Below are 25,785 nucleotides of genomic sequence, written 5' to 3'. Positions count from 1 at the left end.
TAAAAGGGAAGTGGAATTAGCACAAGGAAATTATACAGATGTGCGAATGACAGCTTCTGAATGCTTAATGTGAAATTTCAAGGTTCATGCAGATCCTCAAGGGATGGAGCATTTTGAAATTATTAGCTCTTCACACTGTAAAGCCTTCCTCCTTGCAGTCATGGCAACGACTCAGAAGCTCTTCTCTTTTCCCATCTCTTGTACCTTGGCAACAGGAGTGCCACAGGTTTTTAATCAACTTCTGTTTTGCTCTTCAGCTGCCCAATACAAATTCTGAGTTAAGGTAGCTTTTACAAAGGTGATGACCCATTTTAGCTGGTGAAAAAGGAGAGCTGCAAACTGAGAAATCAAATCGTGACCTGGCTTGGTTAGTCTTACCCCTCAGGTCTTGGGATTTAGCAAGAGAGATTAATTTTGCTTGGTTTGGACCCATCCTTGCTGGCAAAAAGACAATTAAAATTGGCTCAGTTAATACTTAGAAGTGAAACAAGATAAAATCTGCATTTCTCCTAGAACTTTACAGGGTTTTGGTTTGGTTTGTGGTTGGTTGCTTTTTTTTTCTGTTTTCCTTTGTTTTTCTAAATGGTATATTCCTTTCTTCAGTGTTTTCCCAGTATCTGTGATTTCACAATCAGTCTCTTGGCACTATTGTGTTTGCATGGTCATTTTTAGTAGCAATTTTCTTGTCTGGGTCTAGTAACTGGTAGATGGCTGTTGTTTCCATATAGAGTTACCTACTAAGTATGTAAGCTACATGGAGACTTAATCATAATTAGAAAACCATGAAGCTGTTGCCCTATTAAACATACATTGTGAACCAAGCAAAGCATTTGTGTCATCTTCTGGGATAAGAATTCTTCTGGATTCCTGTCTCAAATGGTTTATTAACATTTTACCACTTGTCTTGGGTGTGAATTTTCCACAGTTAAAAGACAGCTATCTGGCATCTACGAAATTGTCAGGGAGCATAGCTGGAGCAGGAGACTCATTTTTCGTTATAAATAAGACTTTTTTTCTTGCTGATTGTCATTTGGAGAGACAGGTGTCTTTAAGTTGACATCATACAGAGACACTGCATTCAATTACATGATCCCAACTTGACTGAAGGAAAGGAGGATATCTCAGGGCTGTCCTACCACACTCTTCAGAGAGAAAAGCCTCTCACAGTTTTTAAATTTGTTTATTTAAGACTATCACTGTATCCTTCTGAGAAGATATTTCTGTAGAGCTAAAACATAACCTTCTTTCTGTCTGTAAGAGGCTGCCCAAGGAGATGGTGGAGTCACCATCCCTGGAGGTAAAACCTGTAGACGTGGCACTTCATGACATGCTCTAGTGGGCGTGGTGGGTGGGTGGTGTTGTGTTGTTTGTTTGGTGGTTTGGCTTTTTTTTTCTCCTGGGTGAACAGTTGGACTTGGATTATCTTAGAGGTCTTTTCTAACTAAGGATTCTGTGATTCTGAGATATGTATATCCAAGTGAGAGTCAGCAGATTAAAATAATTTAAATAATTTCTTGCTTAAAGGAAAAGGAATAAAAGAGGACAAAGTTAGCCGCTGCTGTTGAGATCAATTTGAGACAAGAACAGCCAGAAGTAAAAAGAGAGCCTGGAGCCCCTTGTCAGTAATGAGGCAACAAGAAACCACCATTGCCTCCTGGACTTGTGCATTTCCAGATGCCTTAGCCATGCCCTTCTCCTTTAGAAGTGGCGTTGAGGCAAGAGGTGTGGAGGAAGTTTCTGAAGAAGTAGACAGTTTTGCATTCCAAGACTACAAGTCTGACATCTTCCCAATATCTTACACTCAAATAACAAAGTCAGGTTTGTTTATATAGATTTCTCATCAGTCTTTGTAGTTGGAACAACGACTTCAAAGACTGGGCCTTGTTTGTGTGGTCAGTGCAGACTGTAACACTGTTACTGAGGATCTACACCTTTCCCATAAACCTGAAGCTTGTTTTCCTGCTTTGGACATGATGCTGCTTTTCAAAGCCCTTTAAATGTGCTTGGTAGCGTGAGATGTGGCAAGAACATTAACTGCTTTGAATAAATCAGATAATCTGAGCCAGATACTCTAGATCAACTGCATGACTGAACCTGGGGTATATTCCTGATTGAATGCAAACCTTTTTATTTGTGTCTACTAAAAAGCACCATAAAAGGTAATGGTAATGTTGCTAAGGAGCTGTTTACCTGTCAAATGTATCTGTATGATGCATGAGGTGACCATGGGAACCAATTTGGTGGCAATTATTTAAAGCTAATCTTGCAGTGAAATGATTATTGCATGTATAGTATTTCTGCAGTTGCATTTGAAAAGCTTGTTTCTGGGAAAAGGTATAATAACTAGAAGTCCATGTAGAGAGAAGGGTCAGCATAGATCCTACATAAAAAATAAATTACTAGAGCCAGGGTTTTTGATGTATATTTTACAAATCATGTTTTGAAAATAAATAGGAAATCTGTATTTGGGTTATCAACGTTGTGCAGATTTTAAATGGTTTAGTATATATTCCTAGGGGACTCAGTCTTTTGCCTGATTTCATTTTTCTTTAAAAATTAATTACAGGTTGCTGTATTCCCCCCAGAGAACATACTATGTCTTGCTCTCCAAAGAGTGCTTGGTTCTCATGAGATAAAGTGCCTTAGGCTGAAAGCTACTGATTCCATTTCTGATTCATAAAGGAATTTTTTAATCTTGTTTTTATCCTTACTGACATTTTTCATGAGCGATAACTAATAGCACTATGTTAGGATCAGGGCTGTTTTGATACAGTCTTATAAAGGAAGCATACTGCACAAATCATCCTTCAGGGATTGAATTTTACTTGGAAAGATTATGTACTAAGATTATTTTCAAGCATGTATGTCCAATTCAAAGAAAAATTTTCAAATTTGCTATAAACATTGAGGCTGAGAGAGAACCTCCTATTGCTTCCAACAATTTTTGTGGAATATATTTTCTTAGGAGTTGCCCTCAGGATGCTGCCAAAATATGTGTTCTAGTGGCTTTCTGCATAAACCTGTTATGGTACCATTACCATTTTAACCCAGTAATGAATTCCACAGGAAATCTGAGATAACAGCTGGTGTAAGGTGGCATTAGAATTTTCCAGTTATGGCCCAGCTGACAACTGTTATGTGTATCTGTGTAATTAAGAAGAAATCATTATATAGAATTCATAATGGCAGATAGAGTTTGTTTGGATAATTAAGAGACATTTCAGTGTCAATAAAGAGTAGTAAGAATGATTGTGTTTCAGATGAGAAAACATAGAAAATTGAAGTTTTGGATGAATCAGCTTTGAAAAGAAAATTATTTAATCCCTAAATGATTGTAATTGGGCTTGCCTTATTTTTTTTCTTTCAAGTCACTTCAGGTTGCATGTCTCATTCTCACTCTGTCTCTCTGCAGCTCTCAGACCAAGAATGATGTCATACCAATGCAAAGTGAACCAAGGTCTTTCACAAACAGCCTTCAAGTCTTGTGTGTGTTCATTTACAGACATTGCGACTCATGCTGGGGCTTTACTTGCAAGCACATAAAACAATAAGGGTATTTTCAAGGCCCATAACAATTCAGATTAGTTAGATGTATTCTTTTGTGAAACTGAAATATATCTATGCACATAATCCACAGTGGGGCTGTAAAAGATACCCAGGTATTGAAAGCAGACTGTTGCTGAGCTTGTATTTGTACGTGTGAAGAGAAAAGAATCCGTGCACTTACAGTGGAAGGATAATTATGTGTGAAGTAAAGCTTTTCAGAAGGATAATTATGTATACAGTAAAGTTTTTCAGAAGGTATTGTTTGAGTGCCATAGCTCATAAATTCAAATAAAGAGCTTTATTTTGCATGGTAAATGAAATAAGAAGTTGGCAATATATTTAGTATCTTTTTATATTTTAGATTTTTGAAAACAAGTTGTTGTTTTTATTTTTCCTATGATCCAGTGACTTGTGGGGTCAGTCCCATTTTTTACGTCTAAGTGGTGAATATAGTGGAGCAGAGAAGTCAAGTTCTTTCTTACCCTGGGAAATTTAACTTTTTTCAGTGCTAGAAGTCCCCCTTTGGAGCAGGATTGTGATACACTGCTGGAACTAAGTCTCTGAGTTTATCTGCTTTCACCATCGTTGTCTGCTGGGAGCTTACATTTTTTGACCTAGTGTTCAACGCTTTGTGCTAATTGGAAGGTCTGGGTTTAGTTTATTTAACACATTGGGTGTATCTCCTGTATTCTTTAAAAGACCATATATTATATCTGTTTTTTCTGTAGACAGATACTCATTTCTCTTCAGGAGTCCTACATGACTGTTTCTTTGCAAGGCACAAATGAAAAGTGATTCTTGTAAACAGTGCAGGGACCAATTTGATTACCCAAAGGTACTGCTTAATTAAAACTTTTGTTTTTCTTTCAGACACCCCGAACATGTGAAAACTTTATCAAATTGTGCAAGAAGAACTATTATGATGGAACAATTTTTCACAGATCAATCCGTAATTTTGTGGTGAGTATTGAACAAATCCTGTGTAACCCACAATATGTGATGTCATCAAAATATTTATTTAGCTTACTTCAGTGTTAGTTTCTTCCATGCTTGAAAACTTGCAAAAGATGTCTATTAAATATCCCATCAGGACTATGATTGTCCTAACTTGTTAAACTTGTAGTTACTAGTCTTAACAACTGTCTCTGACTAGTATTGTCACTTGGAGCATCACTGCATTTAGTAGTGCTTTTGCTGGTGTTACAGACAAAGCCTTTGAGAGTCACTGCCTTAGCAAGGCTCTTTTTATTTTCTCCAGGCTGTGGGTGGGTGGTTAATGAGCAGAAGGGGGGGCATATATGGATAAGTAATAGTGTGGCCTGTTGAAATCCCATTCAGATGAAACTTCAGAAAGCAAATGAATTTGTTTCAGGCTGTGGTACTTGGATACTGTCCCTACTGCAGATAGTGGGAGAGATACTGGAAATACAGATTTGGATACTGTAAATACAAATTCAGATACAGAAAATCTGCCATATTCCCTTGTTTCTTGCTTTCTCATCATGTAGAGAATTAGTAGCAAAATGTAAAGACTTCCAATTCCAAAAGCAATGCATCATCAGTTAAAAAGCAAGTTATGACTCAGCACATAACAGAAAAGATGATCTGGTTAACCCCTTTGAGGCTGTTTACTTTCCCTGTTTACTCACAAAAGACCTGTTATTTTTACGAAAGTGTCATTCTGCTCTCAGATAAGTAATGTAGGAGATGACAGCCAGCTGATAAAAGAAGCTTCAAATAAGTAGTAATGGTTTCCTTGTTGCTAACTTGTCAACATGACACAACATAAAAGGAAGGAAATTGAGCAGAATTGGCTTTTATGGCTTGTATTTTATGCCTTTCATACAGATATATTTGTAACGTATTGATTTAATTTTAATTCTGCAGATCCAAGGAGGTGATCCTACTGGAACAGGAACAGGTAAGGTTGAGTTTGAATTAATTAAACTGTTTTCACTTCATGTGCTGTGTTTCTAGCTTTATTTGCAGACACCTTGTAGATTAAAATTCTCTATAGACTCTATGATATGTGGTACACTGTAAGTATTTCTACTTTAAAGCAGAGGTTTTATTGCTTTATTTTTGTGACCATTTGAACTATGCTCAGGATTTCATCAAATATATTCTCAGTCTAAAACTTGGGCACTCTTCCATGTAGATTTCTTGATGGGTCTTTGCTTCTTTTTTCTTCAAATGAAGAAATTAAATCTGTTAATGATTTTACAGCTGGCCTTCATGAGCAAAGAACAAAGGAAGAAACACATTCATGCAACACATCTTTCAGATTCAATGTTAATGAAATATTTGAGACCTGTTTTAGGATTGGTGAATGACCAGATACCATCTCCTTCTCCCAGCTAGTTGCTTTGTAAAGCCCAAGCTGCTCTTTTTCCTGTCATTTCGGGATAACTGTTACTGAATTTTTCTGCTTGTTGTTTTTTCCTTGGTGGGAAATCTGCATGACATTTGTATCAGAAAGGGTCAGGAGACATAGCAGCTGAAGGGTCCTCAGAGCATTGCCCATCATAGTAGATAAGTTGTGTAATATCTCTAGTTGTTGCTGTAAATTTGCTCATTTTCCACTGGCACTTTTTATCTACCCACTTGTAGGTGTCATCAGCCTCCTCAGCTCCTTGCCTGGTCCTGTGGGGTTGTGTGCATTTCTATTCTGGTTCATACATGTGACACTTACATATGCAAGCATTATATTATTCTGTGTGTGCTCCCAGGTTATCCAAAACAGATGTCTTTGTAGTTGTTAAATACTTCAGCTCTATTTACTTTGTAAATAATGCTAGTGTGAGTTGGCCAACAGCTTTTCTTCTACTGCATGAGATAATTGACAGTTGCATACTCTTAAGATTTGAGACAAGTTAAAGGTTCTGCTTTTTGATGGCAGAAGCCCATTAACAAGATTTGGTACCATATATGTTTGGACTGCCAAAAGAAATGTGAATTTTGTTATAAAGAAGGTTTTGCTTCAAATCCCAAAAGATGTAATTAGGAACATCTTTTAAAATGAGAAATTAAAGAGGTGTCAGGAGATGGGGGAGGTTTAATGGGTTGACCCAGACACCTTTCACCCTTGTAGGGTGGAGTTCAGATACTGCTGTGGAATGAAAATTAACTTGGTGGTGCCATTCTTGTCTCTGTTTGTGCAAATGGCAGAAGTATCTTAAGACAGCAGAGTTAGCAGTTGGCAGAGGGCTGGCAATGCAGCTGCAATTGGAGGTCAAGACTCAGCTCTGCTGCCAAAGCAAGTACAAGCAAGTAAGGCCATAGGAGGAAAAAGCTCCTATGTACATTATTTTAAAAAAAGGTGTCTAATGACCTCTAGTCTTTTCCATCTTGTTTTCCTCCTTGTCATTCTTAATTAAATAGGAATGTATTTCAGGCAAGGTATCTTGCGAACACCTGTCAGGACTATTAAAGTTCTAATGAAATTGACAGTGCACACTCAAATAGATAGGAATTGTTGCAGTTTTTTAGAGACTGTTTGCAGTTAATATAGGGTCCAAACAATGAAACTATCTTCTTTGCAACTGAATGTTTTTTCGGGTTTTTTTTTAAGATGGCTGGATTTTAGATATCCTTATTTCATCACTTACCACATATGATAATTTCACAAGAAAATGTTTTAAATGGACAGCCTGGTGGGCTACTAGATTTGTCTTGAACTGTCATACCTGTCCTGTGAGTTTAATACTGAAATGAAGCCACTTAAACAGTTCATGGATTGCAAGTAGTAATTCTCCAGTTTCAGTTGGAGCCTCTTGTAGGAAGACTTCAGAAGAAAAGAACATTATTTGTTTCCTCTTCCATGTAGAACCTTCTGCTTTAACTGAAATTTTCTGGCTAAGAGATTTGGGAGGTTTGTTTGTTTGTTGTATATAAAAAAAAAAACAAAAAAACAAAAAACAAACACCCAAACCAAAACCCGACAACAACAAGCAGCTTCTCCAAACTCATATATGAAAGGTGCATTAAGCCTATATATTTTTTTGTTTTGTTATATTTATTTTAATTATTCCTGTTCATCAGCTCAGGAACTAGAACAGACTTGTTCAAATATCTTCCCACCATTTTGTTTCTGCCATCTGACATTCATCCCATGTTCAGCAACAGGTGTCAGGTTTATGGTTGCAACACCCAAACGCTTCAATGGTCACCCATTCCATTGCTAGCTAAGCCCAGGACTGTTTGGCTTCTGGGTGGATTTGATCACTTTCAGTGCAAGATGACATAAGGTTACATGTCATACGTACATCAGCTGCAGCTGTGTGTGCTCTCAGCTCACCTAGCTAATTGCTTGTGTTTTGGAAACATTTCACAGCTGTAAAAAGCTGAGCTGGTTGTCACTCACTGCCCACTTTCATGGCTACTCCAGCTGAACAATCCTATCTATAAGCAGTGCTGATCCAAATTTATTTTTTGTTGTGCAGTACCCCAGTGTGTCCTTTTTCAGTCTCATTAGGTTGTCATAAAAGTAACTGTGAGCCAGCAAACGTGTGAGGGACAACTGATTGCTGGTACTGAGCAGCTAACCTTGAGGTGGAGGAGAGTGGAAATTAGCATTATGGCATCTAGAAGTTGAGATACCACACTGGGAAGAGTGGGCAATAGAGCTTTATCTTAGCTTAGCTGGCTGACCTACCTTAGCTGGTAGATAAAGTTCTGTAAGGCTGACAGTGATTTAGAGGACCAGATTAATTTTCTACAGCCTTCAACTTAATGTTTCGTAAGACTACAGGGAGAAATATTATTGTGCTGCAGCAGCTTATTTATTTTGTAACAAAATAACCACCCATAGAGGCAGCATTCAGAGCAATAAGCTGAGTCATGGTCATTCTTTGTAATGATTAATTATTTGAAAATTAATTTTAGATTTGTGAGGTATCTCTTTTCCTGCTGTTCATAACAACTAAGTGGTTGAGCATTGTGAGTAATTCTAACTCACGCTAGTGCAAGTGGAGCACCTGCTCTGTATTTTCAGTGTTCCAAATAATAGAAGAAAATTTGCATGTAGGAAAAACAGGTTTGATATCCAAACCCCTTTTTATAAAAAAGGTAAAACTAAATGCAAAGCATTACATTTTCCAAGTGGCAGAGGCATTTTTCGTCTTCTCCTGCTTGCAATTCTGTTGAAAGGTCTCATGAATTGACTTGTATGTGCCTCTCTCTGTTTATGAGTCCAGGAGGGCACAAAGGAGGCACAGCTGTAAAAGTCCAAGATAAAATACCACTGGTAGATGGAAATTGCGTTTTGGTTTGCAACAAGCAGAGCTCCTATGAACTGTCAGCAGCAAAAGATTGTGGACAGACTTGGTCAGTTCTGCAGTGCTATTTCCTAACAAGGCAAGTTCCTAAAATGTAACCAGTTTTAGAGCCCCTTTTCTTGCATGATTGAAGCTTAGGAAAGGACAAGAGCGAGGCTTTTTCACTAGCAATATATTCCTTTTACAGTGCAGCCCCTCTGAAAATCCAGCCTCTGGTATGTGGGGTTAAAAATACCACGTCCTCTTATCTGAAAAGGGAGAAGCACTTACTGGCTGAGCTAAGACTTTCATATTTGTAAAATGATTCAAGAATCTCACTTGGAAAGCTCTGTAGAATTGTCAGATGTTATTATGTACCTCATTTTTCCAAATGACAAGAAGAAAATTACAGAAAGTAAGGCATCATTTTTGTGAATCAGAGCCCTCCCACTCCCTTACCACTGCTTAGCAATTTTTATGCCAGAAAAAGGAAGGATTTATTTAAAATCACAACTGTCATGAATGATGATTCCCAGCCCACACCTGGCTTTAGGAATGCTACATTTCTGAAGCTTTAGGTGCATCTCTCAGCTCCTTGCAAGAAAGTTGTACAACTTCTGCAATTTTATCAAAAAAATTACTTTCTGAAAAAAATATAAGGAACAAAGACTACCAAAGAGTAAGCTGTTTTAGCTCAAAAGACAATCTCAAAATGTAGCTCTTTTCTGTAGAGTTGGTCATGTGTGATTGCTTCAGATGTCATTGTAGATCTATTTGCCTTTTCACTATCAGCACAAGATGCAGATATGAGACTGAATAACTAACCATGCTTCAGTTATAAGCTAAATATATCTTGCCACTCTGGATAGCCATGGCAGTGATGAATACAGGCTAATTTTTTCTGTGAGCTGTGTGGTCTGTTTGGCTTTGTCTCTGTGTGAGATTAGGTAAACACCTCTTTAATTTGAGAGAATTTTTCTCTTTTATTAAAAATGTGGGGAAGTGGCTCCCAGCTGCCTTCAGCTTTGAATCTTGAGCATCTGGGTAGGCATCTGATTTTTATTTTACAGAATTGCACACAACCTCCTTCCAGCTCCTGGAGCCTCTGATGTTGCACAGGATAGATGCTGCTGTTAGAAGGTGGCCAGTGTATTTCTGTGGCTGATCCCAGTGACTTTTCCAGCTTTGTGCATACAGGGAGACCCACATGAGCAGGGTTAGAAGTGCTGCACCTTTTGCACTCCCAGCAACCATGACTGCAGCCATGTGAACGCCTCTGATTTTTAGCACAGAAACCCCCCAAATTTTTTTCCAGCACTTTTTGTAATAGGATCTCAGGAACATTTGCAAGTCCAGTAGGCACACAGCTCCATTGGGATAGATAATCGTATCAGGGAGTAAGCTGAGAGGAAGGTGAAGTGACAGGCAGAGCTGCCCACTGTGACTCTTAATGCCCAGAATCGTCTTGTTTTCCATGGGCTTTGCTTGTAGGCTGGTATGTCAGCTTTGGGGTGAGATTTTTGCATCATTGTGACTCCATATATAGTCAGGAGTGATTTGTGTGTGCTCAGAGGAATATCTGGGGTATTTAAGGAGGAGCCTCCTTTCTTTGTGGCATGTACTGGGAGTGTAACATGAGGGGTAGAGACAGTGCGACAGTCCCACAACCTCTACATCCATTCTGCTTTCAGAAAATGAGGAAGATGGCACAGCCACACCTCCCAGCTGTATGAGGAATGAACACAGTAAAATCTGCTAGATACTTCTGAATGCCTCGTAATTATTAGTGGTTGGTTTGGAGTCCATTAATTTACATTGATCTCTACCACAGAAAGTAAAATGTAAGGATCAAAAATTCCTGTTCCAGACCCCCCTGACTGAGCATTAGACACAGTCCTGCTATGGCAGTAGACTAACAATGAAATCTGTACTGAATCTTTAGAGAGAAAGTATTCTGGGTTTCAATAATTAAAAAAAAAAAATATATATACATTTAACTCTCCATCTTCTGGCTTGCTCTGTCTGGTCCTGCTTCATGCAGCAGATACTTGAAGCCTGGAACAGTTTCAGTGGTTAGCGGGATTTTGACAAACTGAGGCTATGTTTAATTTAAGGAGAATACACTTGGGTTTGCTATTTTATTTTAAAATATATTCTTAAATGTAATTTATTTTTTTCTTTAATAAAACGGCAAGCCCCAAACCACTCCTGTGCTACTGTCTCACTGCTGTTGCAGCGTCTCCACCACCCCTTGCCAGCCCGGGCTGCCAGGCCTCCTCAGACACTTCAGCTATGTCCTTTATAGGATGTCTGGCCTTTTGGGCAAATGCTGCACAGGGCATTCTCTGTTCATGCCTGTAGCTCCCAGGCAGACAGAATTAGCCTTGGAAACAGCTGTAGGGCAGACGGAGAGGGAGGCAGGGACTGGATCTCATGCTGTAACTATCTACTAAAATATTAGCCTTTATTTCCAGAGAACTAGAATGATTCAAAGTTAGCCTTCATACATATGAGATTAATTCTGACCTACAGTGTATCATCTGCAGTAAAATCATACAAAAATAAGTACTCCAAAACCTAAAGATCATGGCTCATTGCTCCTGTCTGCAAGCTCTTGGTCTGGTTGCTTGTTGTGCCAGAGAGAGAGAGTCTCTCTGTCAGTCACAGAGTTTCTCTTTCCTTTTGAATTATTTTTCTGACCAGGGAAGGCTTCAGGGTTGATTTCTCCCTCTTTCAGCAGCTTGACAACACTGTGATTCCAGCATCAGCTGAAAGCATGTGAAGGGTGTAACAGACTCAAAGTTTGGCCACTTGCTGCTACATACCATCTCAGTGGGACATGTTCATATTTGCATATTATCAGAAAATTTCTAGGTGACAAACACTTATTTAGGTTAGGACTCATTAAGTGCATCTGCTTCATATATAATTAGGAGTTCCTTCAAGAGGTCCTTTGAAGGAAAATTATATATTTCTCTAAAGGAAGTCCAAGTGAAGTTCATTACTCTGGCCTTGGCCAAGAACGGGGCCAGAAGTGATGGCACTGCAGCAGGGTGGTGGTGTGGGCAGAGGGGCTGTCCTCAAAGCTGCCCCATCAGGCCAGATCAAAGTGGAAAGGTGAAAGGGAAAGAGGGAGAGAGAAATAGTGTGCAGAGCAGAATGTTGTTGATGGTGGGTCTGCAGGCTTTGCAAGTGTGTTTCTGGTTTTGGGAAGCACCTGTTCCATGCAGTTTTGCTATGTTCTGAGCATAACTTGTGTATTTACTAACCTACAAGAACTTTGTTTGTATGAACAAGGCAGGTAACTAAAACAATGCTCAAGGAACCTCTATTAGCAAATAGTGGGGAGATTCATTAGCAAACATACTGGCTTCTGGAAAGGTATTTTCTAACAGGTTGAACACATTGGGTTTGGCTAGAATATCTGGGTTTGGGATCCATCTTCAAGACAGTAAAGCTGACTGCAGTTGTACCAATCTCTTTCACCCACTGCTGATTGAAATAGGGGATCAAGCTGATGTAATTTAGCTGATCTTAAAGTATTCAATAGCCAAAGATTGCTAAAGCAATCATTCCTTCTCTACTCCTGATTACAGAAAATCCCTACAGGGTTTGTCTCTTTTTTGCTCCCTCTTGTCAAGTTGCAGAGCAGGCAGCAGTTAACTATTAATAGGTTTTTTGTACATGATTAATTGGGGATTTAAGTAGGTCAGTTTCTTCCAAAATTTCTTGCTTACTAAGTTTCACTTGCAACTGTCCACCTGTGATGCTTTGTTTTTGTGGTATCATCTGGAATTCTTCTCTCATTTGATGCCCTCTTGTGATTTGTTGTGCAAGGTTTTCAGTAGCAGCCTGTTTCATTCCTCAGTTTTACTTGCTGCTTGCCTGTGCAGCCATATCATCAAATTGCTTTTCTGTAATACCTGTGCAAGTAGCTGTGGAGCTACAGATCCTTTACTGGCCTGCTCCTTCTCCAGTGATACAGTTACTCTAGGGGATTCTTGAGCCAGTTCTGTAGATGGACCAGTCCTGCTGTCGGTTTGGATAGTTTTTTTGTTTTGGTTTTTTTAATTCTATCCTAAGGTGAAATATTTTTTCATGGTTTGTCAAACAATATTATGGATTTGACTGTAGAACTGTGACTCATCTCAGCCTTGGTTTTTCTTACTGAGAATGATCGTGGAAGAAAGTGTAAATGAAAATGTCAGATCTGTTATAAATAATGTAAAAGTGACAGCCAGGAGGAGAGGTCTCCCAGACCTGCTTTCTGTCCATAGACACAGAAAAGAAATCAGTTTTGGAGGGCTGGGTCTGCAGCTTCTGCAAAGTTTTATCATCCTTTTGACTTCATTGCTTTTAAGGGTTTACATCATCCACATGTCTAGTAGAAATATGTAATTTTTGGCTGTTATTTTGGATAAATATATATTGTCGTTCTTCATTGATCAGCCAGGAATTAAGCATTTGAGTTTATAGCTTCTACTCTTAGTTGATCCTATGAATGTATTTAATCTCTCTGATATTTTATTTACAGAAGCAATGCTATATCCAGAGTGCAATTAACCTAGTAATTGTTTGCTCTGTGTTTTATGAGGAAGCCACTTTTAAAGATTTAATGTCTCGAAAAAGAAAAATTATGGTGGACTAGCAGTAAAAAATAAAATCTTTGACAGTTCTTCAGCATGCAATGTATAATACTGTTGATAAACAATCTGGTCTGTTGCGGTTGATAGTATGGGGGCACAGAATTTTGTTGCCAGTTACAAACATCTGATTTCAAGGGCGTGCTCAAATACTAGCCTAGTGATAGGGATGAGGTAAGAATATATTATACATGTAGTGATCAGAAGTGCCAGAAACCTTGAATTTCATGTCAGTTCATGTTATAAAATGTTGTGGGAAGCTAATGAAAGCAAACTTCTATAATCTTTTCTCTTTTAAGGAGGAGAGTCTTACTGGGGAAAACCTTTCAAGGATGAATTTAAGCCCAATTTGTCCCACACAGGACGTGGTGTTCTTAGTATGGCCAATTCAGGACCCAACACAAACAAATCACAATTGTAAGTAGTCACTTGCTTTTTGTGTTTTATCGTTTCCCTCTAGACATTGTGTCTCGGTCTGTTAAGAAAACAAATGACATTTTACAAGCTACTCTTTAAAGTTCAGTCAAGTGAAGTATTTTGTGGAGTGCTGCATATTGAAATCAGGGTGGCTACAGCTGCTGTTGCCCAACCACAGAACAAAATGAAACACAGCAAGAAAACCTGTGGGTTTAATATATTCTCATTCATTTGTCTCTTCTGTTTTTAAGATTTGAAGATTTTGTTAATTTTTGTCAGTGTCCCTACCATGTTATCCCTTTCCACTCTGTTTAAATTTAGTCCTATATTGAACTTTTTGAAAGGGCTTAATAAAGGGAAACATATTCTTTATGGAACAAATTAAATTTAAAGGCATGGAAGTTGTAATAACCTTCTTTGTGTTTAACATTAGTAGAGGTGTTTGCCTGCAGCCTTCTGAACATACTGTGTGTCACTTTGAGCCAACTATTTATTGGTTCCTCTCTAAGTACTGCAATAGAAAAAAGTTGTACTTTTATTGGGAGCCTCAGGCAAGAGAGTGAGAGTGTCTGTGTATGTACTGTGCTGTGTGTTGGGACTGGAAAGGGAAGGGGCTCCTGGTTTTGGTCTTCATGATGCTAAGTATTATTATAGCTTGTAAACTATGCACTAGTGGCTAGCTTTAATTAAACACAAGTGCTTGTCTCAGGGCCTTCAATAGGCTTACATACTTCAGGCTAAGCTTAGTTTGAATTTGAATATTACTGCTGGCAATCAGGTGCTGAATTAGGGTAGAGTTGAGGCTTTTTTCTTTTTTTAAAAAAAAGAAAGGTATTCTAGAAACAGAAGTTAGAAGCAGTTGAGTCGCATCATCTGCTGCTGTAAATGTGATCATATGTGTCCCAAAATTTGAAAATGAAAGATGAAGTTCATTTATAAGTGAAGTCCTTGAGAGACTCCAGCTGCCCGTATTTATAAGGCTTCCCAGGCAGTGTTCAGACACTTCTGGCAACTGTGGTGACCTTGGGAACTGGGTGAATAGCTCACCCCTCAGGCAATAGACACTGCAGTGCAGGGAGAGCTGGGTTCCCCCCTGTGAGTGATGCTCAAATGATTCTCAGGACTTCTTCAGGATCATCCTAAGCTATGTTTATTCCATTGTCCTTAATTTTATTTTGGCTGTCATGATGGGTGAGAAGCTCTCTCTGTATATTTGCTACAGCTCAGATTTTTAAATTATTATAATGCTACATAACTGACCACTTGATAATCTTAAGTGTTGGATAACTGGGAATAAAGTGGTGCAAAGGCCCCATGTACAAGGCTAAGTTGAAGTGTTTGCCCTGTGTAGGGGTTTGCATTCTGCACAGCATCTCAGAGCTTTCTTAGGGCAAGCCATGTCTTAATAGATGGCCTGGCAGATTGTAGCCTCTTCTATTTGCAATCATATAACTTCTGAGTCAGTTGCTTATATGGAAAAGTCCTTTTGGAATGCATATATATTTTTAGCTGTCTCTAGTGTAGTGTAACAGATGGAGACAGGGAAGAGAGCCAGCACGGCATATCCAGCCAAGATGGGCCATTGTGCAGAATCCACAGTGCAGAAACCTCTGTCTCTTGGGTTCTAGTCTGTCTTCCACAGCAGCATTAAGCTTTGGAGAAAAGATCTAGTAGCAGTGATTGCTTTGGATTTGGTATTTTGGTTCTTAACATTTAAGTTTAAAAATACAACTCCCAAAATGTAAAGTCCAATTAATTAGAAATGAAAAATCCATGTTTCACAGGTTTTCATTACATTTGACACTTTGAAGTATTCTTCTGCCATGCTTATATTCAAAGCACGAATTTGCTCTGTCCAGAGGAGAAATGAATCACTGACAGGCCAATTTAATGGAAAAGAAATGCAAAAAGTAAATATCCAAAAAGACACAAGTTTACACTGGCAGAGGGCTTTTGTGTTATATGAACTGTATTTTCAGAATAAAAGGTCCCAGTCATGCACAAGAAACGTACTTCTCAAGCAGGATCTACATCTCCCTGTCCTGCATGAGCTTTCCAGGGCCTTCTCCTGGCAGGAGAAGCTCAGATTAATTTTGGACTTTGTGCAAGTCACCATACTTGGAATAATGTTTAGCGATGTTAGTAAGGTATAAAAACAAGAAGTCAAAGCTCCAGAAATTGAAGATGAAACCCACAAAACAGGGGAGTTAAGGATATCTGGCCAGCAGGAGAGGGAGAGGGGCTTGACTTCTCCCAGCAGGCTGTTTTTAAGCACTGCTGGCTGCTGTGGCAATGAGATGATAATACTAACGTTACGTCTTCACTCCTTTCAGCTTCATCACATTCCGCTCATGTGCGTATCTGGACAAGAAGCACACAGTTTTTGGAAGGTAAGTGAAGGATGTTGTGAGCAATAGTATAGCAGATGTGCTCTCCTGTGTCTCTGAAGCTTAGAGAGAAGAGTCTATTGTCTCCTGCAATTGAAGTAGAGTAAAATCCTAGCTCACAGACCAGTTCTCCTGATCAGGAGTAGGTGGCCAACATAGCGTCAGTGCCGGTCATCAGACTCTGCCTTTTTTCTCATTCCATCACTGTAAAATTGCTTTACTTCCCTTCTGTGCCTGGCACTTCACAGGTTCATGAGCAAAGTAATCATCATCCTGTAACCAGCCATGGTAATATTTGTGCATGCTAATTGCTGGGACACAAATGATGACTTTTTCAACACTGCTTTCATCCTCTTACAAGCTGTCAACCAGGAAATTAGTCATGACAAGACTGCTTTTCATCATGGCACAGAACACAGAGCTTCTGCAGAGATTAGGTCTTTCGGCACCTTTTATTCCTTTTATTATTCTATCTTCTTTTCTTTTATTCCTGACCATTATAACTGTTATAAAGTCTGTATGTTTGTGTGCACATGTGTTTACGTGCAAAGATATTACTAATGCAAGACAGCAAGGGAACTTCATTCATTATAAAAAGAAGTCTTTTCCCATCAAGCCCTCACACAATAAACATAAAAGTATTAATTACAGAAGATATTACAAAAATCTTTATATTATGGTTTGTTGTTTCCTTCCTCTGGTGCAGATAGATGTTATTTACCAAGTCAGTCATAGCTATTGTAACAAATCCCTTGGTGCAGATAGCAGGAAGGGGAATTTTACTGGCCTGCTTCAATGGTACTTCCTGAGGATTTTATAATATTTTTTAAATTAAGATTTGGTTTTTATTCTTTTCATAGTTTTATCCATTTGAAAGGCAGCAATTGAAAATAAATGTGTGTGCTGTTTACTTTGATTAGATGTCATACAAGAGTGCTGGACAATGAAAGGGATATATTTAATCCATGTTCTTTGCCTGTGAGTTCTTGAGACAGAAGCTGGCTTAATTTTAAACAATTATTTTGGTGCTGTTAGTTCTGATACTGACTCTGCAGTATTTGCACCCTTTGAAATACATTTGTTCTTACTTTATCAGGTCTGTCCTAGAAAAATTTAAGGTTCCCTTGTCATTTGATGAAAGCAAACAGATAAAGCAAATTCTAATACTGAAAGTTGAGAGTGAGAATGTTCTTGGTGGAGTTACATTACCTGTATCTTAAGACTATTTAACTTGAACTACAATCTCAATTAAATGCCATATGGAAATGCTGTTAACCTGAGCTTAACCACCTCATCAAATAGTGTTTGAGTTGGGAAAACTCAGCTGAAAATGTGATGGTTCTTTGGTCCTGAGTGCAAGCTGGCTTCAGTGAGCATCCTATGTGGTCCTCCAGTGTCTTTGCTGTGTTTGTCCAGTATGCTCCAGTTTAGCTATAATTCACCAGGAGGGAGTTTGGAGAGTTGCTGAGCCCAGTGCTGTGCAGGGAGCATGCTCCAAGAAGCCTTCATACCATGCATAACATCTCAAGTACCTTATGAGTAAAGCAGCTCAAGTGATGTTTCACACTGTACATTGCCCTTTAGAGCAGAATGACATCAGTTCCAAGTATATCTGGTTAAGTGTACATAGCAGAGATTTATGCAGTTTTGGCAAAGACTGTCTTTATTTTCAAATTTTTTTTTAATTGGTTGCCAGATTAAAGAAGTAGTGCTACTTTCTGAGCATTGCAAGTATTCTTAGCTGAAATACAAAGAAGTAACTTGATTAAAAACATTGCTTTAGAATCATGTTTGACTCCCTGCACAAAAACTGAATGACATCTTCATCAGAACACAGAGCAGATGAATTTTACTCTGGATTCTTGCATGTAAATGAAGATGAATTCAAAGAATGTCAAAAACAAAGAAGCTGAAATAGATGCATTCTACTCACTGTATTAATCTACAAATGGAGTACTTGAGTAATTGAATTTACCTGCAAATTAACTTAAAAAGCTGATGTATGTGGCTCTTAAAATCTGTATTCTGTCACCAAAATCCTTCAGCTGTTTTTACCTGCATTTGTTTTTAAAAGCCATTAAAACCAAGAGATTCCAGAGATTGTACCTCTAGTGTAACTCCAGATTTAATTTGCTATTTTTGATCCTGGGTGTTTCTAGGATTTGGTGACTGTATCTGATCTTACTGTATAGTACAATAATATCTGGGAAGCATATCTAGGAATAATATCTAGATTTAAGAATATATTGAACCCATGTAATCAGAATTCTTTGTTCATTCAACATGAATGTTGAATTTGTTTGTCTTAATTGGATGCTTACTGGCCTTTTGTGACTTTTATATAGATTTGAGGATTGCTTATTTCAGTTAATATAAAAACCTAAATACTCTTACATCAACTGTGCCCCCAGCTTTTTCTGTTCACCTCTGGTTCATGTTAGTGAGTGTCACATATGCATCTTTGAGAAGAGAATTTTACCTGTTTGTAACTTGTATAGAACTTTTTTGCAGCTTTCCATACTTTTCAGAACAACAGGAAAACAGCAAAAGAGAAACTGTTCCCCTTTTGTGGTTATTTGGGTCCTGTGTGATGCAACATTGACAAGTTCCTTCTCTGGAGAGCTGCAATTTATTCATGTCCCTGTCATGTCAACTGCTTTGAAACACGATTTTTGCAGTGTTGGATGTTTGGCTGTTAAGTATGTCTGGAAGACACACCAGCTGCAGGCAGTGGGAGTGTGGAGAGGTGGCACATGTCTGGCTTAATGCACTGGAATTTTCAAGCCTGAGGATAAGGCTGTGGCTGGGGGACAGGGAGGTACCTTGTCATGATTGTGCTGCCCACCAGGGCAATAATGAAGACAGGTGTTACTGAAAATAAAGGAGGTAATTTGGCATGGTCAGGAATCAAAAACAAAGGTGGAGAGTGAGAGAAGAATGCCTTCCTTTGGAGGTGTGTTGCAGGCTGCAGGGATTTCCTCCTGCTTCAGCAGAGCTGCCTAGATTAGTAGAAATGGTAATTACTAATTACCATTTCTTCTGACTCAAAGTATGCTGTAATTAATGTGAAAACTAACTGGTGGCTTTTGTTGGCTTCTAGCTAGCTGGTAAGAGGTTTAATATGGAAACTCAAATAATGTAAGCCAACTGATGTTCATTTGGTCTGCACAGAGTAGATGAGAAGCATTTGTAGGTGTCTGCTGCATGGGGAAGGTGCTGTTTGGTGCTGTTGTGGGCTATGGATGGGGAGTTTCCTCTTATCCATGCCACAACTGGGAGCTAAACTGTTGCCTGAGCTACATCAGCTACGGGGATGTTGGACCTAGAACACAGTACAGACACTGGCTGCTGTCTGGAATGCTTTATGCAGTCAAGGTGCAAGCACAGCCCATCTGTATTGTTCTTATATTCTCTATTACTACAGTGGCTCTCAGCTCCTGTGGTTCAGAGACCTGGTACCTTTGCCCTTTATAAGTAGAAACAGAAACATAATCTCTGTCCCAGAGAGCTGTGTAAGTAGAAGCAGGGCTGCATATAACAGGGAAGTCATAGGAGTGACCCCTTTCAGCCTACCTTCCACCAACAGTTTGGACTTTGTTCAGAACCAAGGAAAAAGAAAACCCCAGGAAAAACTAAAGTGGCTTTGTGGATGTTTTGGGGGAGCCTGCTTCAAAGCTAATGGGACATATGAAAAAGTGCATGTGTAAAATAATAATGAAAGGTGATAGAGCCATGCTGATCAGGATGAGGAGAGGAATGTTCTCTTGGAATTTTGAGTGAGATTTAGGACAAGCAGAGCATGATGGGCTTGATAGTGAGGGCAGGTCACAGGTATGTGTTGTGATAAAAAGAAAGGCAATAGAGAGAGTGGAGAGAAAAGTGTTCTCGTCTGTGTGGGAAAGCTGGAAATCATCTGTGCATTTTGGTGTGTTTGAGCATCACTTGTGTTTGTCAAGAACTCAGAAAAGGATGGGACAACTGAGAGAGGAGATGTGTATATGGAGGATGGTTTTCCCTTCTGTACATGACTGCAGGTAACTTAACTGTCTCGAGGTTTCTGCCATTCGTTCTTCAATTCTCTTCTTCCTGGAAATAATGAAGAAGGTGGTTTGGGGAACCTCAGACTTGGTCAAATTGGAGGCATTGCTCAGTACCTGACATGCTCTCAACTTAGTCTTCTCTTTTCTTCCCTCCTTCCCTTTCCGGATGTTTTTGCAGAAGTTTTCTTTCCTTGGATAAATATCATTCTGTAATAAGTATTCCTTAACCTGTTTAATGCCTTCTTCTGCAATTCTGTAGAATGGGACAATGAAAGTAACTCTTGTCCTCAAAAGTAATTAGCTACACAAAACAACAACCAGGCACTATTTAACCCAGGTAGGGTTAAATAACACAGTATCTGTTTCCACTTGTAACATTCCCTGTATTATTTGAACCAGTGAACCCAAATGGCCTCTAAGCTGGGAAACTACTTTGCTCTTCTGCTTTAATCCATCTGAAGAACAGGGAAGCTGTGTGACAGCAGAAGGGCTGATTCTGCTGTTGAACCTGTGTAGGGAGCCTGACCTAATTCTGCATTGCAGAGTCTGCTCTCCAGGCACCAGGATAGGAGTGAAGAGCAAGGCAGGAAAATAAACGAGGCCTCCAGGTGGACACCATGGCCATGATTTAATGTAGCACAGGAGGGCTGGGCTGTCAGAGCTGCGTGAGGGCTGCTGTCCTTTCCAAAGCAGTTGTATGATCTCTGAAGAGGAACCTATGCCAAAGAAGTCCTTAAGTGCCAGGTTCTTCTGTTGAGTCTAGCTTCAAAATGCTTTTTCCAAGTTGTTTTATTTTTTCAGCACCCTTCGTTACCATGTCTCAACTGCTAGATTAAGCCCTTACGACAAACTGAGATGTTTCAACTACATCCGTGTTGCAAGTTGGAGCTGCTCGCTCCATTTCAGATTGGCTGTATGCAGAGAGAACATTTTGTCCTGAGTGTACTTGTTTGTGCATGTATATATTGTGTTCTCTCTATGTGTATATAAATATATGTAGTCTTTTTTATAAAAATAACCTTGAGGGCAGAATATGTTTACAAAATATATTCTTTTCTGGTTTCTGTTGCTCATTTGAAGCATTTTTTTTAGAAAGTCCAGACATTGTTCTTGTATCATCTTCTGACCAGGAAATTCTATCGTCTTGGACTGCTGCCATTCCCAGCATTGCATAAGGCTTAATTCCTATAATTCTCCTAAACAAAAACATGAGAAATAGGAAGTCCATGTGTGAATGTCTGAGGCTGTTAGGGAGTTGCAGTTTTCTTTGGGAGCAGCACTAACTAATGTAGCAGTGAGACTTTCATCGGCCTATTGCAAATGGATAGATCTTGCTCCAGATATTTCACTTACACTTTCATGCAAAGCCATTGGCAATGGTTACAAAGCAAGGTTACTAGTTTGCATAAAGAAGCCTTAACAGGAAGTAATATTTTAAATAACATCTCTAAATTTGAAATGCAAAGATTTTCAGTGCTAATTTAGATCATTTTTCAAGAAAACAGAATTGCATGAGTAAGGTCACATTTTTGTTTTCATTACTATGCTAACAGAAAAAACCTAAATGTACCTACCTTGTCGTCCATGCTTATATGTAATGCAACATTTATCAAGCTCCTCTAAAAATACAACAAGCTGTCTCAAGGATGCTGAGCTAAATATATAGTTGAGATCATCTTTGCTCTGTTCAAAATCTACTGGATGTACAAACCCTCTGTTTCACTGGTTGTTCTAAAGTAAGTGGTGTCTTGAAGGTCTCATTCTTTTCACTGTAGGCTGTTACCTGACCATCTGTTTAAACCTCACTTAGTCAATTTAGGGCAAAGCATGTGTGATACCTTATAAGAGGAACAGAGCCAGAAACAGTGGAAAAGGTTAAACTAATTTCTCCCTTCTCCCTTGTCTGCTGTGCTCCCAGCTTGGCACAAGTCATGCTGAGTGAGGAAGACAACACGTTGTGACCAGTCACTGTGTGTGTAACACACTTACCACATGAAAGGGCACTAAGGGATATTAGTCTGAACTTCTGGAGCCTGCATTTTGGTTTAATGAAAATTGTGTACCAGGTTCCTTATGCTGAGACTCAGATTTGTTCACAGAACAAGTTTTAGCGCTTTTTGTTTAGAGTGAGTGGATTGGTTTTTTAATGCGCTTCCCCCCGGCACCCCCCCCAAGATTTCTATGAGCTTTTCTTATTACACCCAGAACTTGTGTTGTGGGACAGGCAAAGAATCCCCAAAATTACTCTGTAGTGTTGATTTCCTCATTCTGTGAGGAGCAATTGCTGTGACAGATACCAGGGCATGGACTTAGAAACATAGTATCTTGTCAGACTGATTTTAGTGCTGCGCTGTAACATCATGAGATTTGACAATAACAACATGTAATGTTTCAAAGTCCTGCATGTACGTCATCTCTCTACTTAGACAAATCAGAGGATAGCTTGTAAAATCCTTTACAGTTTAAGTTCAAATATTCCATTGTTTTTTGCATCCAGTCATGAGAGCCCTGATGAATACATAGTTCAGTTTTTTTACTGAACAGGTGATGTTTGCAATCGGATCTTGTCCTTTTTGGATTTTAATTTTAATTTTACTGATGATTTTTTTTACTCAGCTGGGCCTGATCCTTGGCAAGGCTTCCAAGTGCTCCCTAAACAAAAGAGACCCGTAAATTATTTCCAGTTCCTCTGGTTAGAGTTCTCCTCTCTGAGCTGGTAGTTTGTGTTCAAATTATTTATTTATTTTTATGATATGGCACTGTCTGAAGACATAAACGTATATTGAGAGCTCACTGTAATATATATGGAGATACTCTCTGTGCAAAATGTTAGAGAGTGCAGGAGTGTAAAAGAAAGCAATTTTTCATTTTAGGGACAAGAAGCTAAGAAGAGAGTGACATACTCTGCAGGCATAACAACTTCGTCTTTTCCCCACTTAGCTCTTTATAATCGTGTCCTAATACACTATTTATCATTTACTGATGACCTGTGAATGCCATCTCTGTCACAGCCTTTTAAAATGTACAAGTGATTAAGCATTCCCAATAACATTTAATTAGCATAGCAAGCAAACAGTTGTGAGCATCCCCAAAATGCATTAGGGCTGATATTGTGGGAGGTCCAGCTGTGGGCTAAGAGGTTATTTATTTGAGATTGCCAGTGCATAGCTGATCTGTCTATTTCAAGTTATCAGAACCTAATTAAATGCAAACATATGAGCAGATAACGAATGGAGCTGTTGGCTAGAAAATCCCCCCAATACTAGATCAGAAGTTTCCTTTAGGGGCAGTTAAAATACAGTGACTGTATCTTAGGCTGTATGTTAATCATCAGTATTACAAGTGAATCTGATATCAGCCTGGAGGAGGATTTTTAAATTGCGTTTTTCTCATGAACATTCCAGAGTTCATGCAGGGTCTTCAAGCCCTGTGCTGCTTCCCCCAGTGTGCTACCCCCAGTTTGCAAATGAATGAGGCTGTTCTAGCCTGCCTACATGTTTTTTAATTGCACTTTAAAGTCACAACCTGATTAGAGAATATCGACAGTCCATTGGGGAAAAGTTTGGAGCAGCACAGCAGCAACAAAGTGTCAGCAAGGACAGCTCTGCTCAAGGCAGGTGCTGAGCAGCACCCTCTCTGACTTGCATAATTTTATTTCCTGTGATGGTGTCTGTCTTTTGGGGCACGTTTAGTGCCTGTCCCAGCCCATGGGAAGGCAGCGAGGGGCAGTGAGGCTGTGCAGTACACCCGAGTTTGGTGTTGGATGAGAAAGACCCACTTGGCTCTCAGACCGCAGAGGTCACCGTTTCATTTGGTTAACATGACTCTTGGGAGAAGAGTGTCAGGTGTGTAAATAGATCGGGGTGAAGTGGTAGAAACGGTGTGTTTCTCCATTGGATCAGACTATGGCAAGTGGTAGCCAGGGGTCTCTCCCCAGTCCTGGCTGGACAGACTGTTGTGCTGGGCCTGGAAGGGGCTGCCTGGCTGTGAAACACCTGCAAGAGTGAGATATCATAGTGGATGTAAGTGTGTCAAATATCTGTGAATATGATGTCTTTTGATTGCGGCATTCCTCATTCCTCTGATACAGAAGCAGAGTTAGGTGATAAAACACTCTACATATGTGCTGGTGCTGGAGTTCCAGTTACCCCGGCATTAGGCTTTGAAACAGTTGCCACCTCACAAATGCAGGAGGATTGATGGCTCTTGGGTTTGCAGCCCTGGGCTCCTCAATGGCCAGCTCCTGCCCTCTTTGCCCTGCTCCCAGCCCCAAACTCCTCTGGCTTCAGGAGCAATGTTTTTTAGAATTATGGCTACTTCTCATTGTTCCACAGCCATTAATAAGGGCTGTATTTTTGGTTCCAAGCCATGTGGCTTGGCTCTATTAAAACAGATGTTGTCCAGCTACAGCTTTTTAAGAGATCTGGATCACTTGGCATCAACAGCCTGTCTTTGTCTTTATTTACTGCTCTTCTAAGTATAGCTGTTTTCAAATTTAATTGGGGATGATGATGTGGATAAAAGTGTTAAACACTCTGGAACCAAGATCTGATCCCAGCAGGATCCTTCTGGAAACATACTGACTCAGCGGTTCCTATTTAAAATTAGATTTTGACACCTGTCAGCCAATTTTTTATTTAATGTGTGCTGTGTTCACTTCATATCGTTCTGGTTTCTCAATCAAAATATCAGCTGCCTTCCAGAATTCTGTTCCATGGACACTGTTACCCCTGCTAACCACATCTGTTGTCTCAAAGACAGAAGGTTGTTTGACAGACTCTGTTTTCCACAAAACCTTGTTGATTGCTGTTACTTACTTCCTTTCTTTCTTATTCATGTCCTGTCTCTGCTATTCCATTATTTTGCTGGGATAGATGCCAGGATGACAGGCTTATAATTATCTGGGCCACCCCATTTATCCTTTCTTAATATCCTTTTCTGGAACTTTCCCATTGTTCCACAATTTTTTTGAAAATGAACATGCAACAGTCTAGAAAGTCTTCAGCCTTTCTTAAGCATTTTTAAGCAGGTATTTGGTTATGTTGAATTGAAAAATGAGAGGCCAGGGATTTATCATCCTCCTGCATAGAAACTGTGGTGAACAGTGTCCTGGCATTATCTTGTAGCTGTGACTCAATGCTCTGCTGCTTTCCCAGAACCCTCACAAGGTCATGATCATGATGTGCTTTGTCCTGCACTTTCTGTTATTATGGACAGCTCTGTCACTGTAGTGCCATAGTTACAATTCCTTTTCCTCCTAATAACACTCTTTTGTCTGATATACAATTAAAAAAAAAAAGAAGTTAATGAAAATGGGCTTTCTTGACCAAGTCTGTTGGTTTGTTTTTCAAAGCTCATGGGAGTAACAGATGAGCTGCAAATTTATGGATGTAGCATTAGCAAGTTAACCCATTTTGAAATGGGTTTGTCTTCTTTGCAGAGAACTGTCCACAGCTACCTGCTCTCCATCTTCTGTTTTGTGTGGCTACCAGGTTTT

The 25,785-nt window shown here is 39.3% G+C and overlaps 1 protein-coding gene across 1 annotated transcript in view; it reads left to right on the top strand.

Annotated features, from left to right (window-relative positions):
- The window catches only part of PPIL2 (peptidylprolyl isomerase like 2), a 69,281-nt gene that overhangs the window by 39,233 nt on the left and 4,263 nt on the right, over window positions 1-25,785 (top strand). Inside the window, exons 13-16 of the mRNA XM_051634473.1 lie at window positions 4,417-4,506; window positions 5,434-5,467; window positions 13,744-13,861; window positions 16,195-16,251. Of these exons, the coding sequence (XP_051490433.1) occupies window positions 4,417-4,506; window positions 5,434-5,467; window positions 13,744-13,861; window positions 16,195-16,251 (299 nt within the window). The remainder of the gene's footprint in view (window positions 1-4,416; window positions 4,507-5,433; window positions 5,468-13,743; window positions 13,862-16,194; window positions 16,252-25,785) is intronic.

This window comes from Apus apus, chromosome 16 (assembly GCF_020740795.1).
Source record: "Apus apus isolate bApuApu2 chromosome 16, bApuApu2.pri.cur, whole genome shotgun sequence".
Lineage (NCBI taxonomy): Eukaryota > Metazoa > Chordata > Aves > Apodiformes > Apodidae > Apus > Apus apus.
This window is presented reverse-complemented; position numbering and strand designations above follow the sequence as displayed.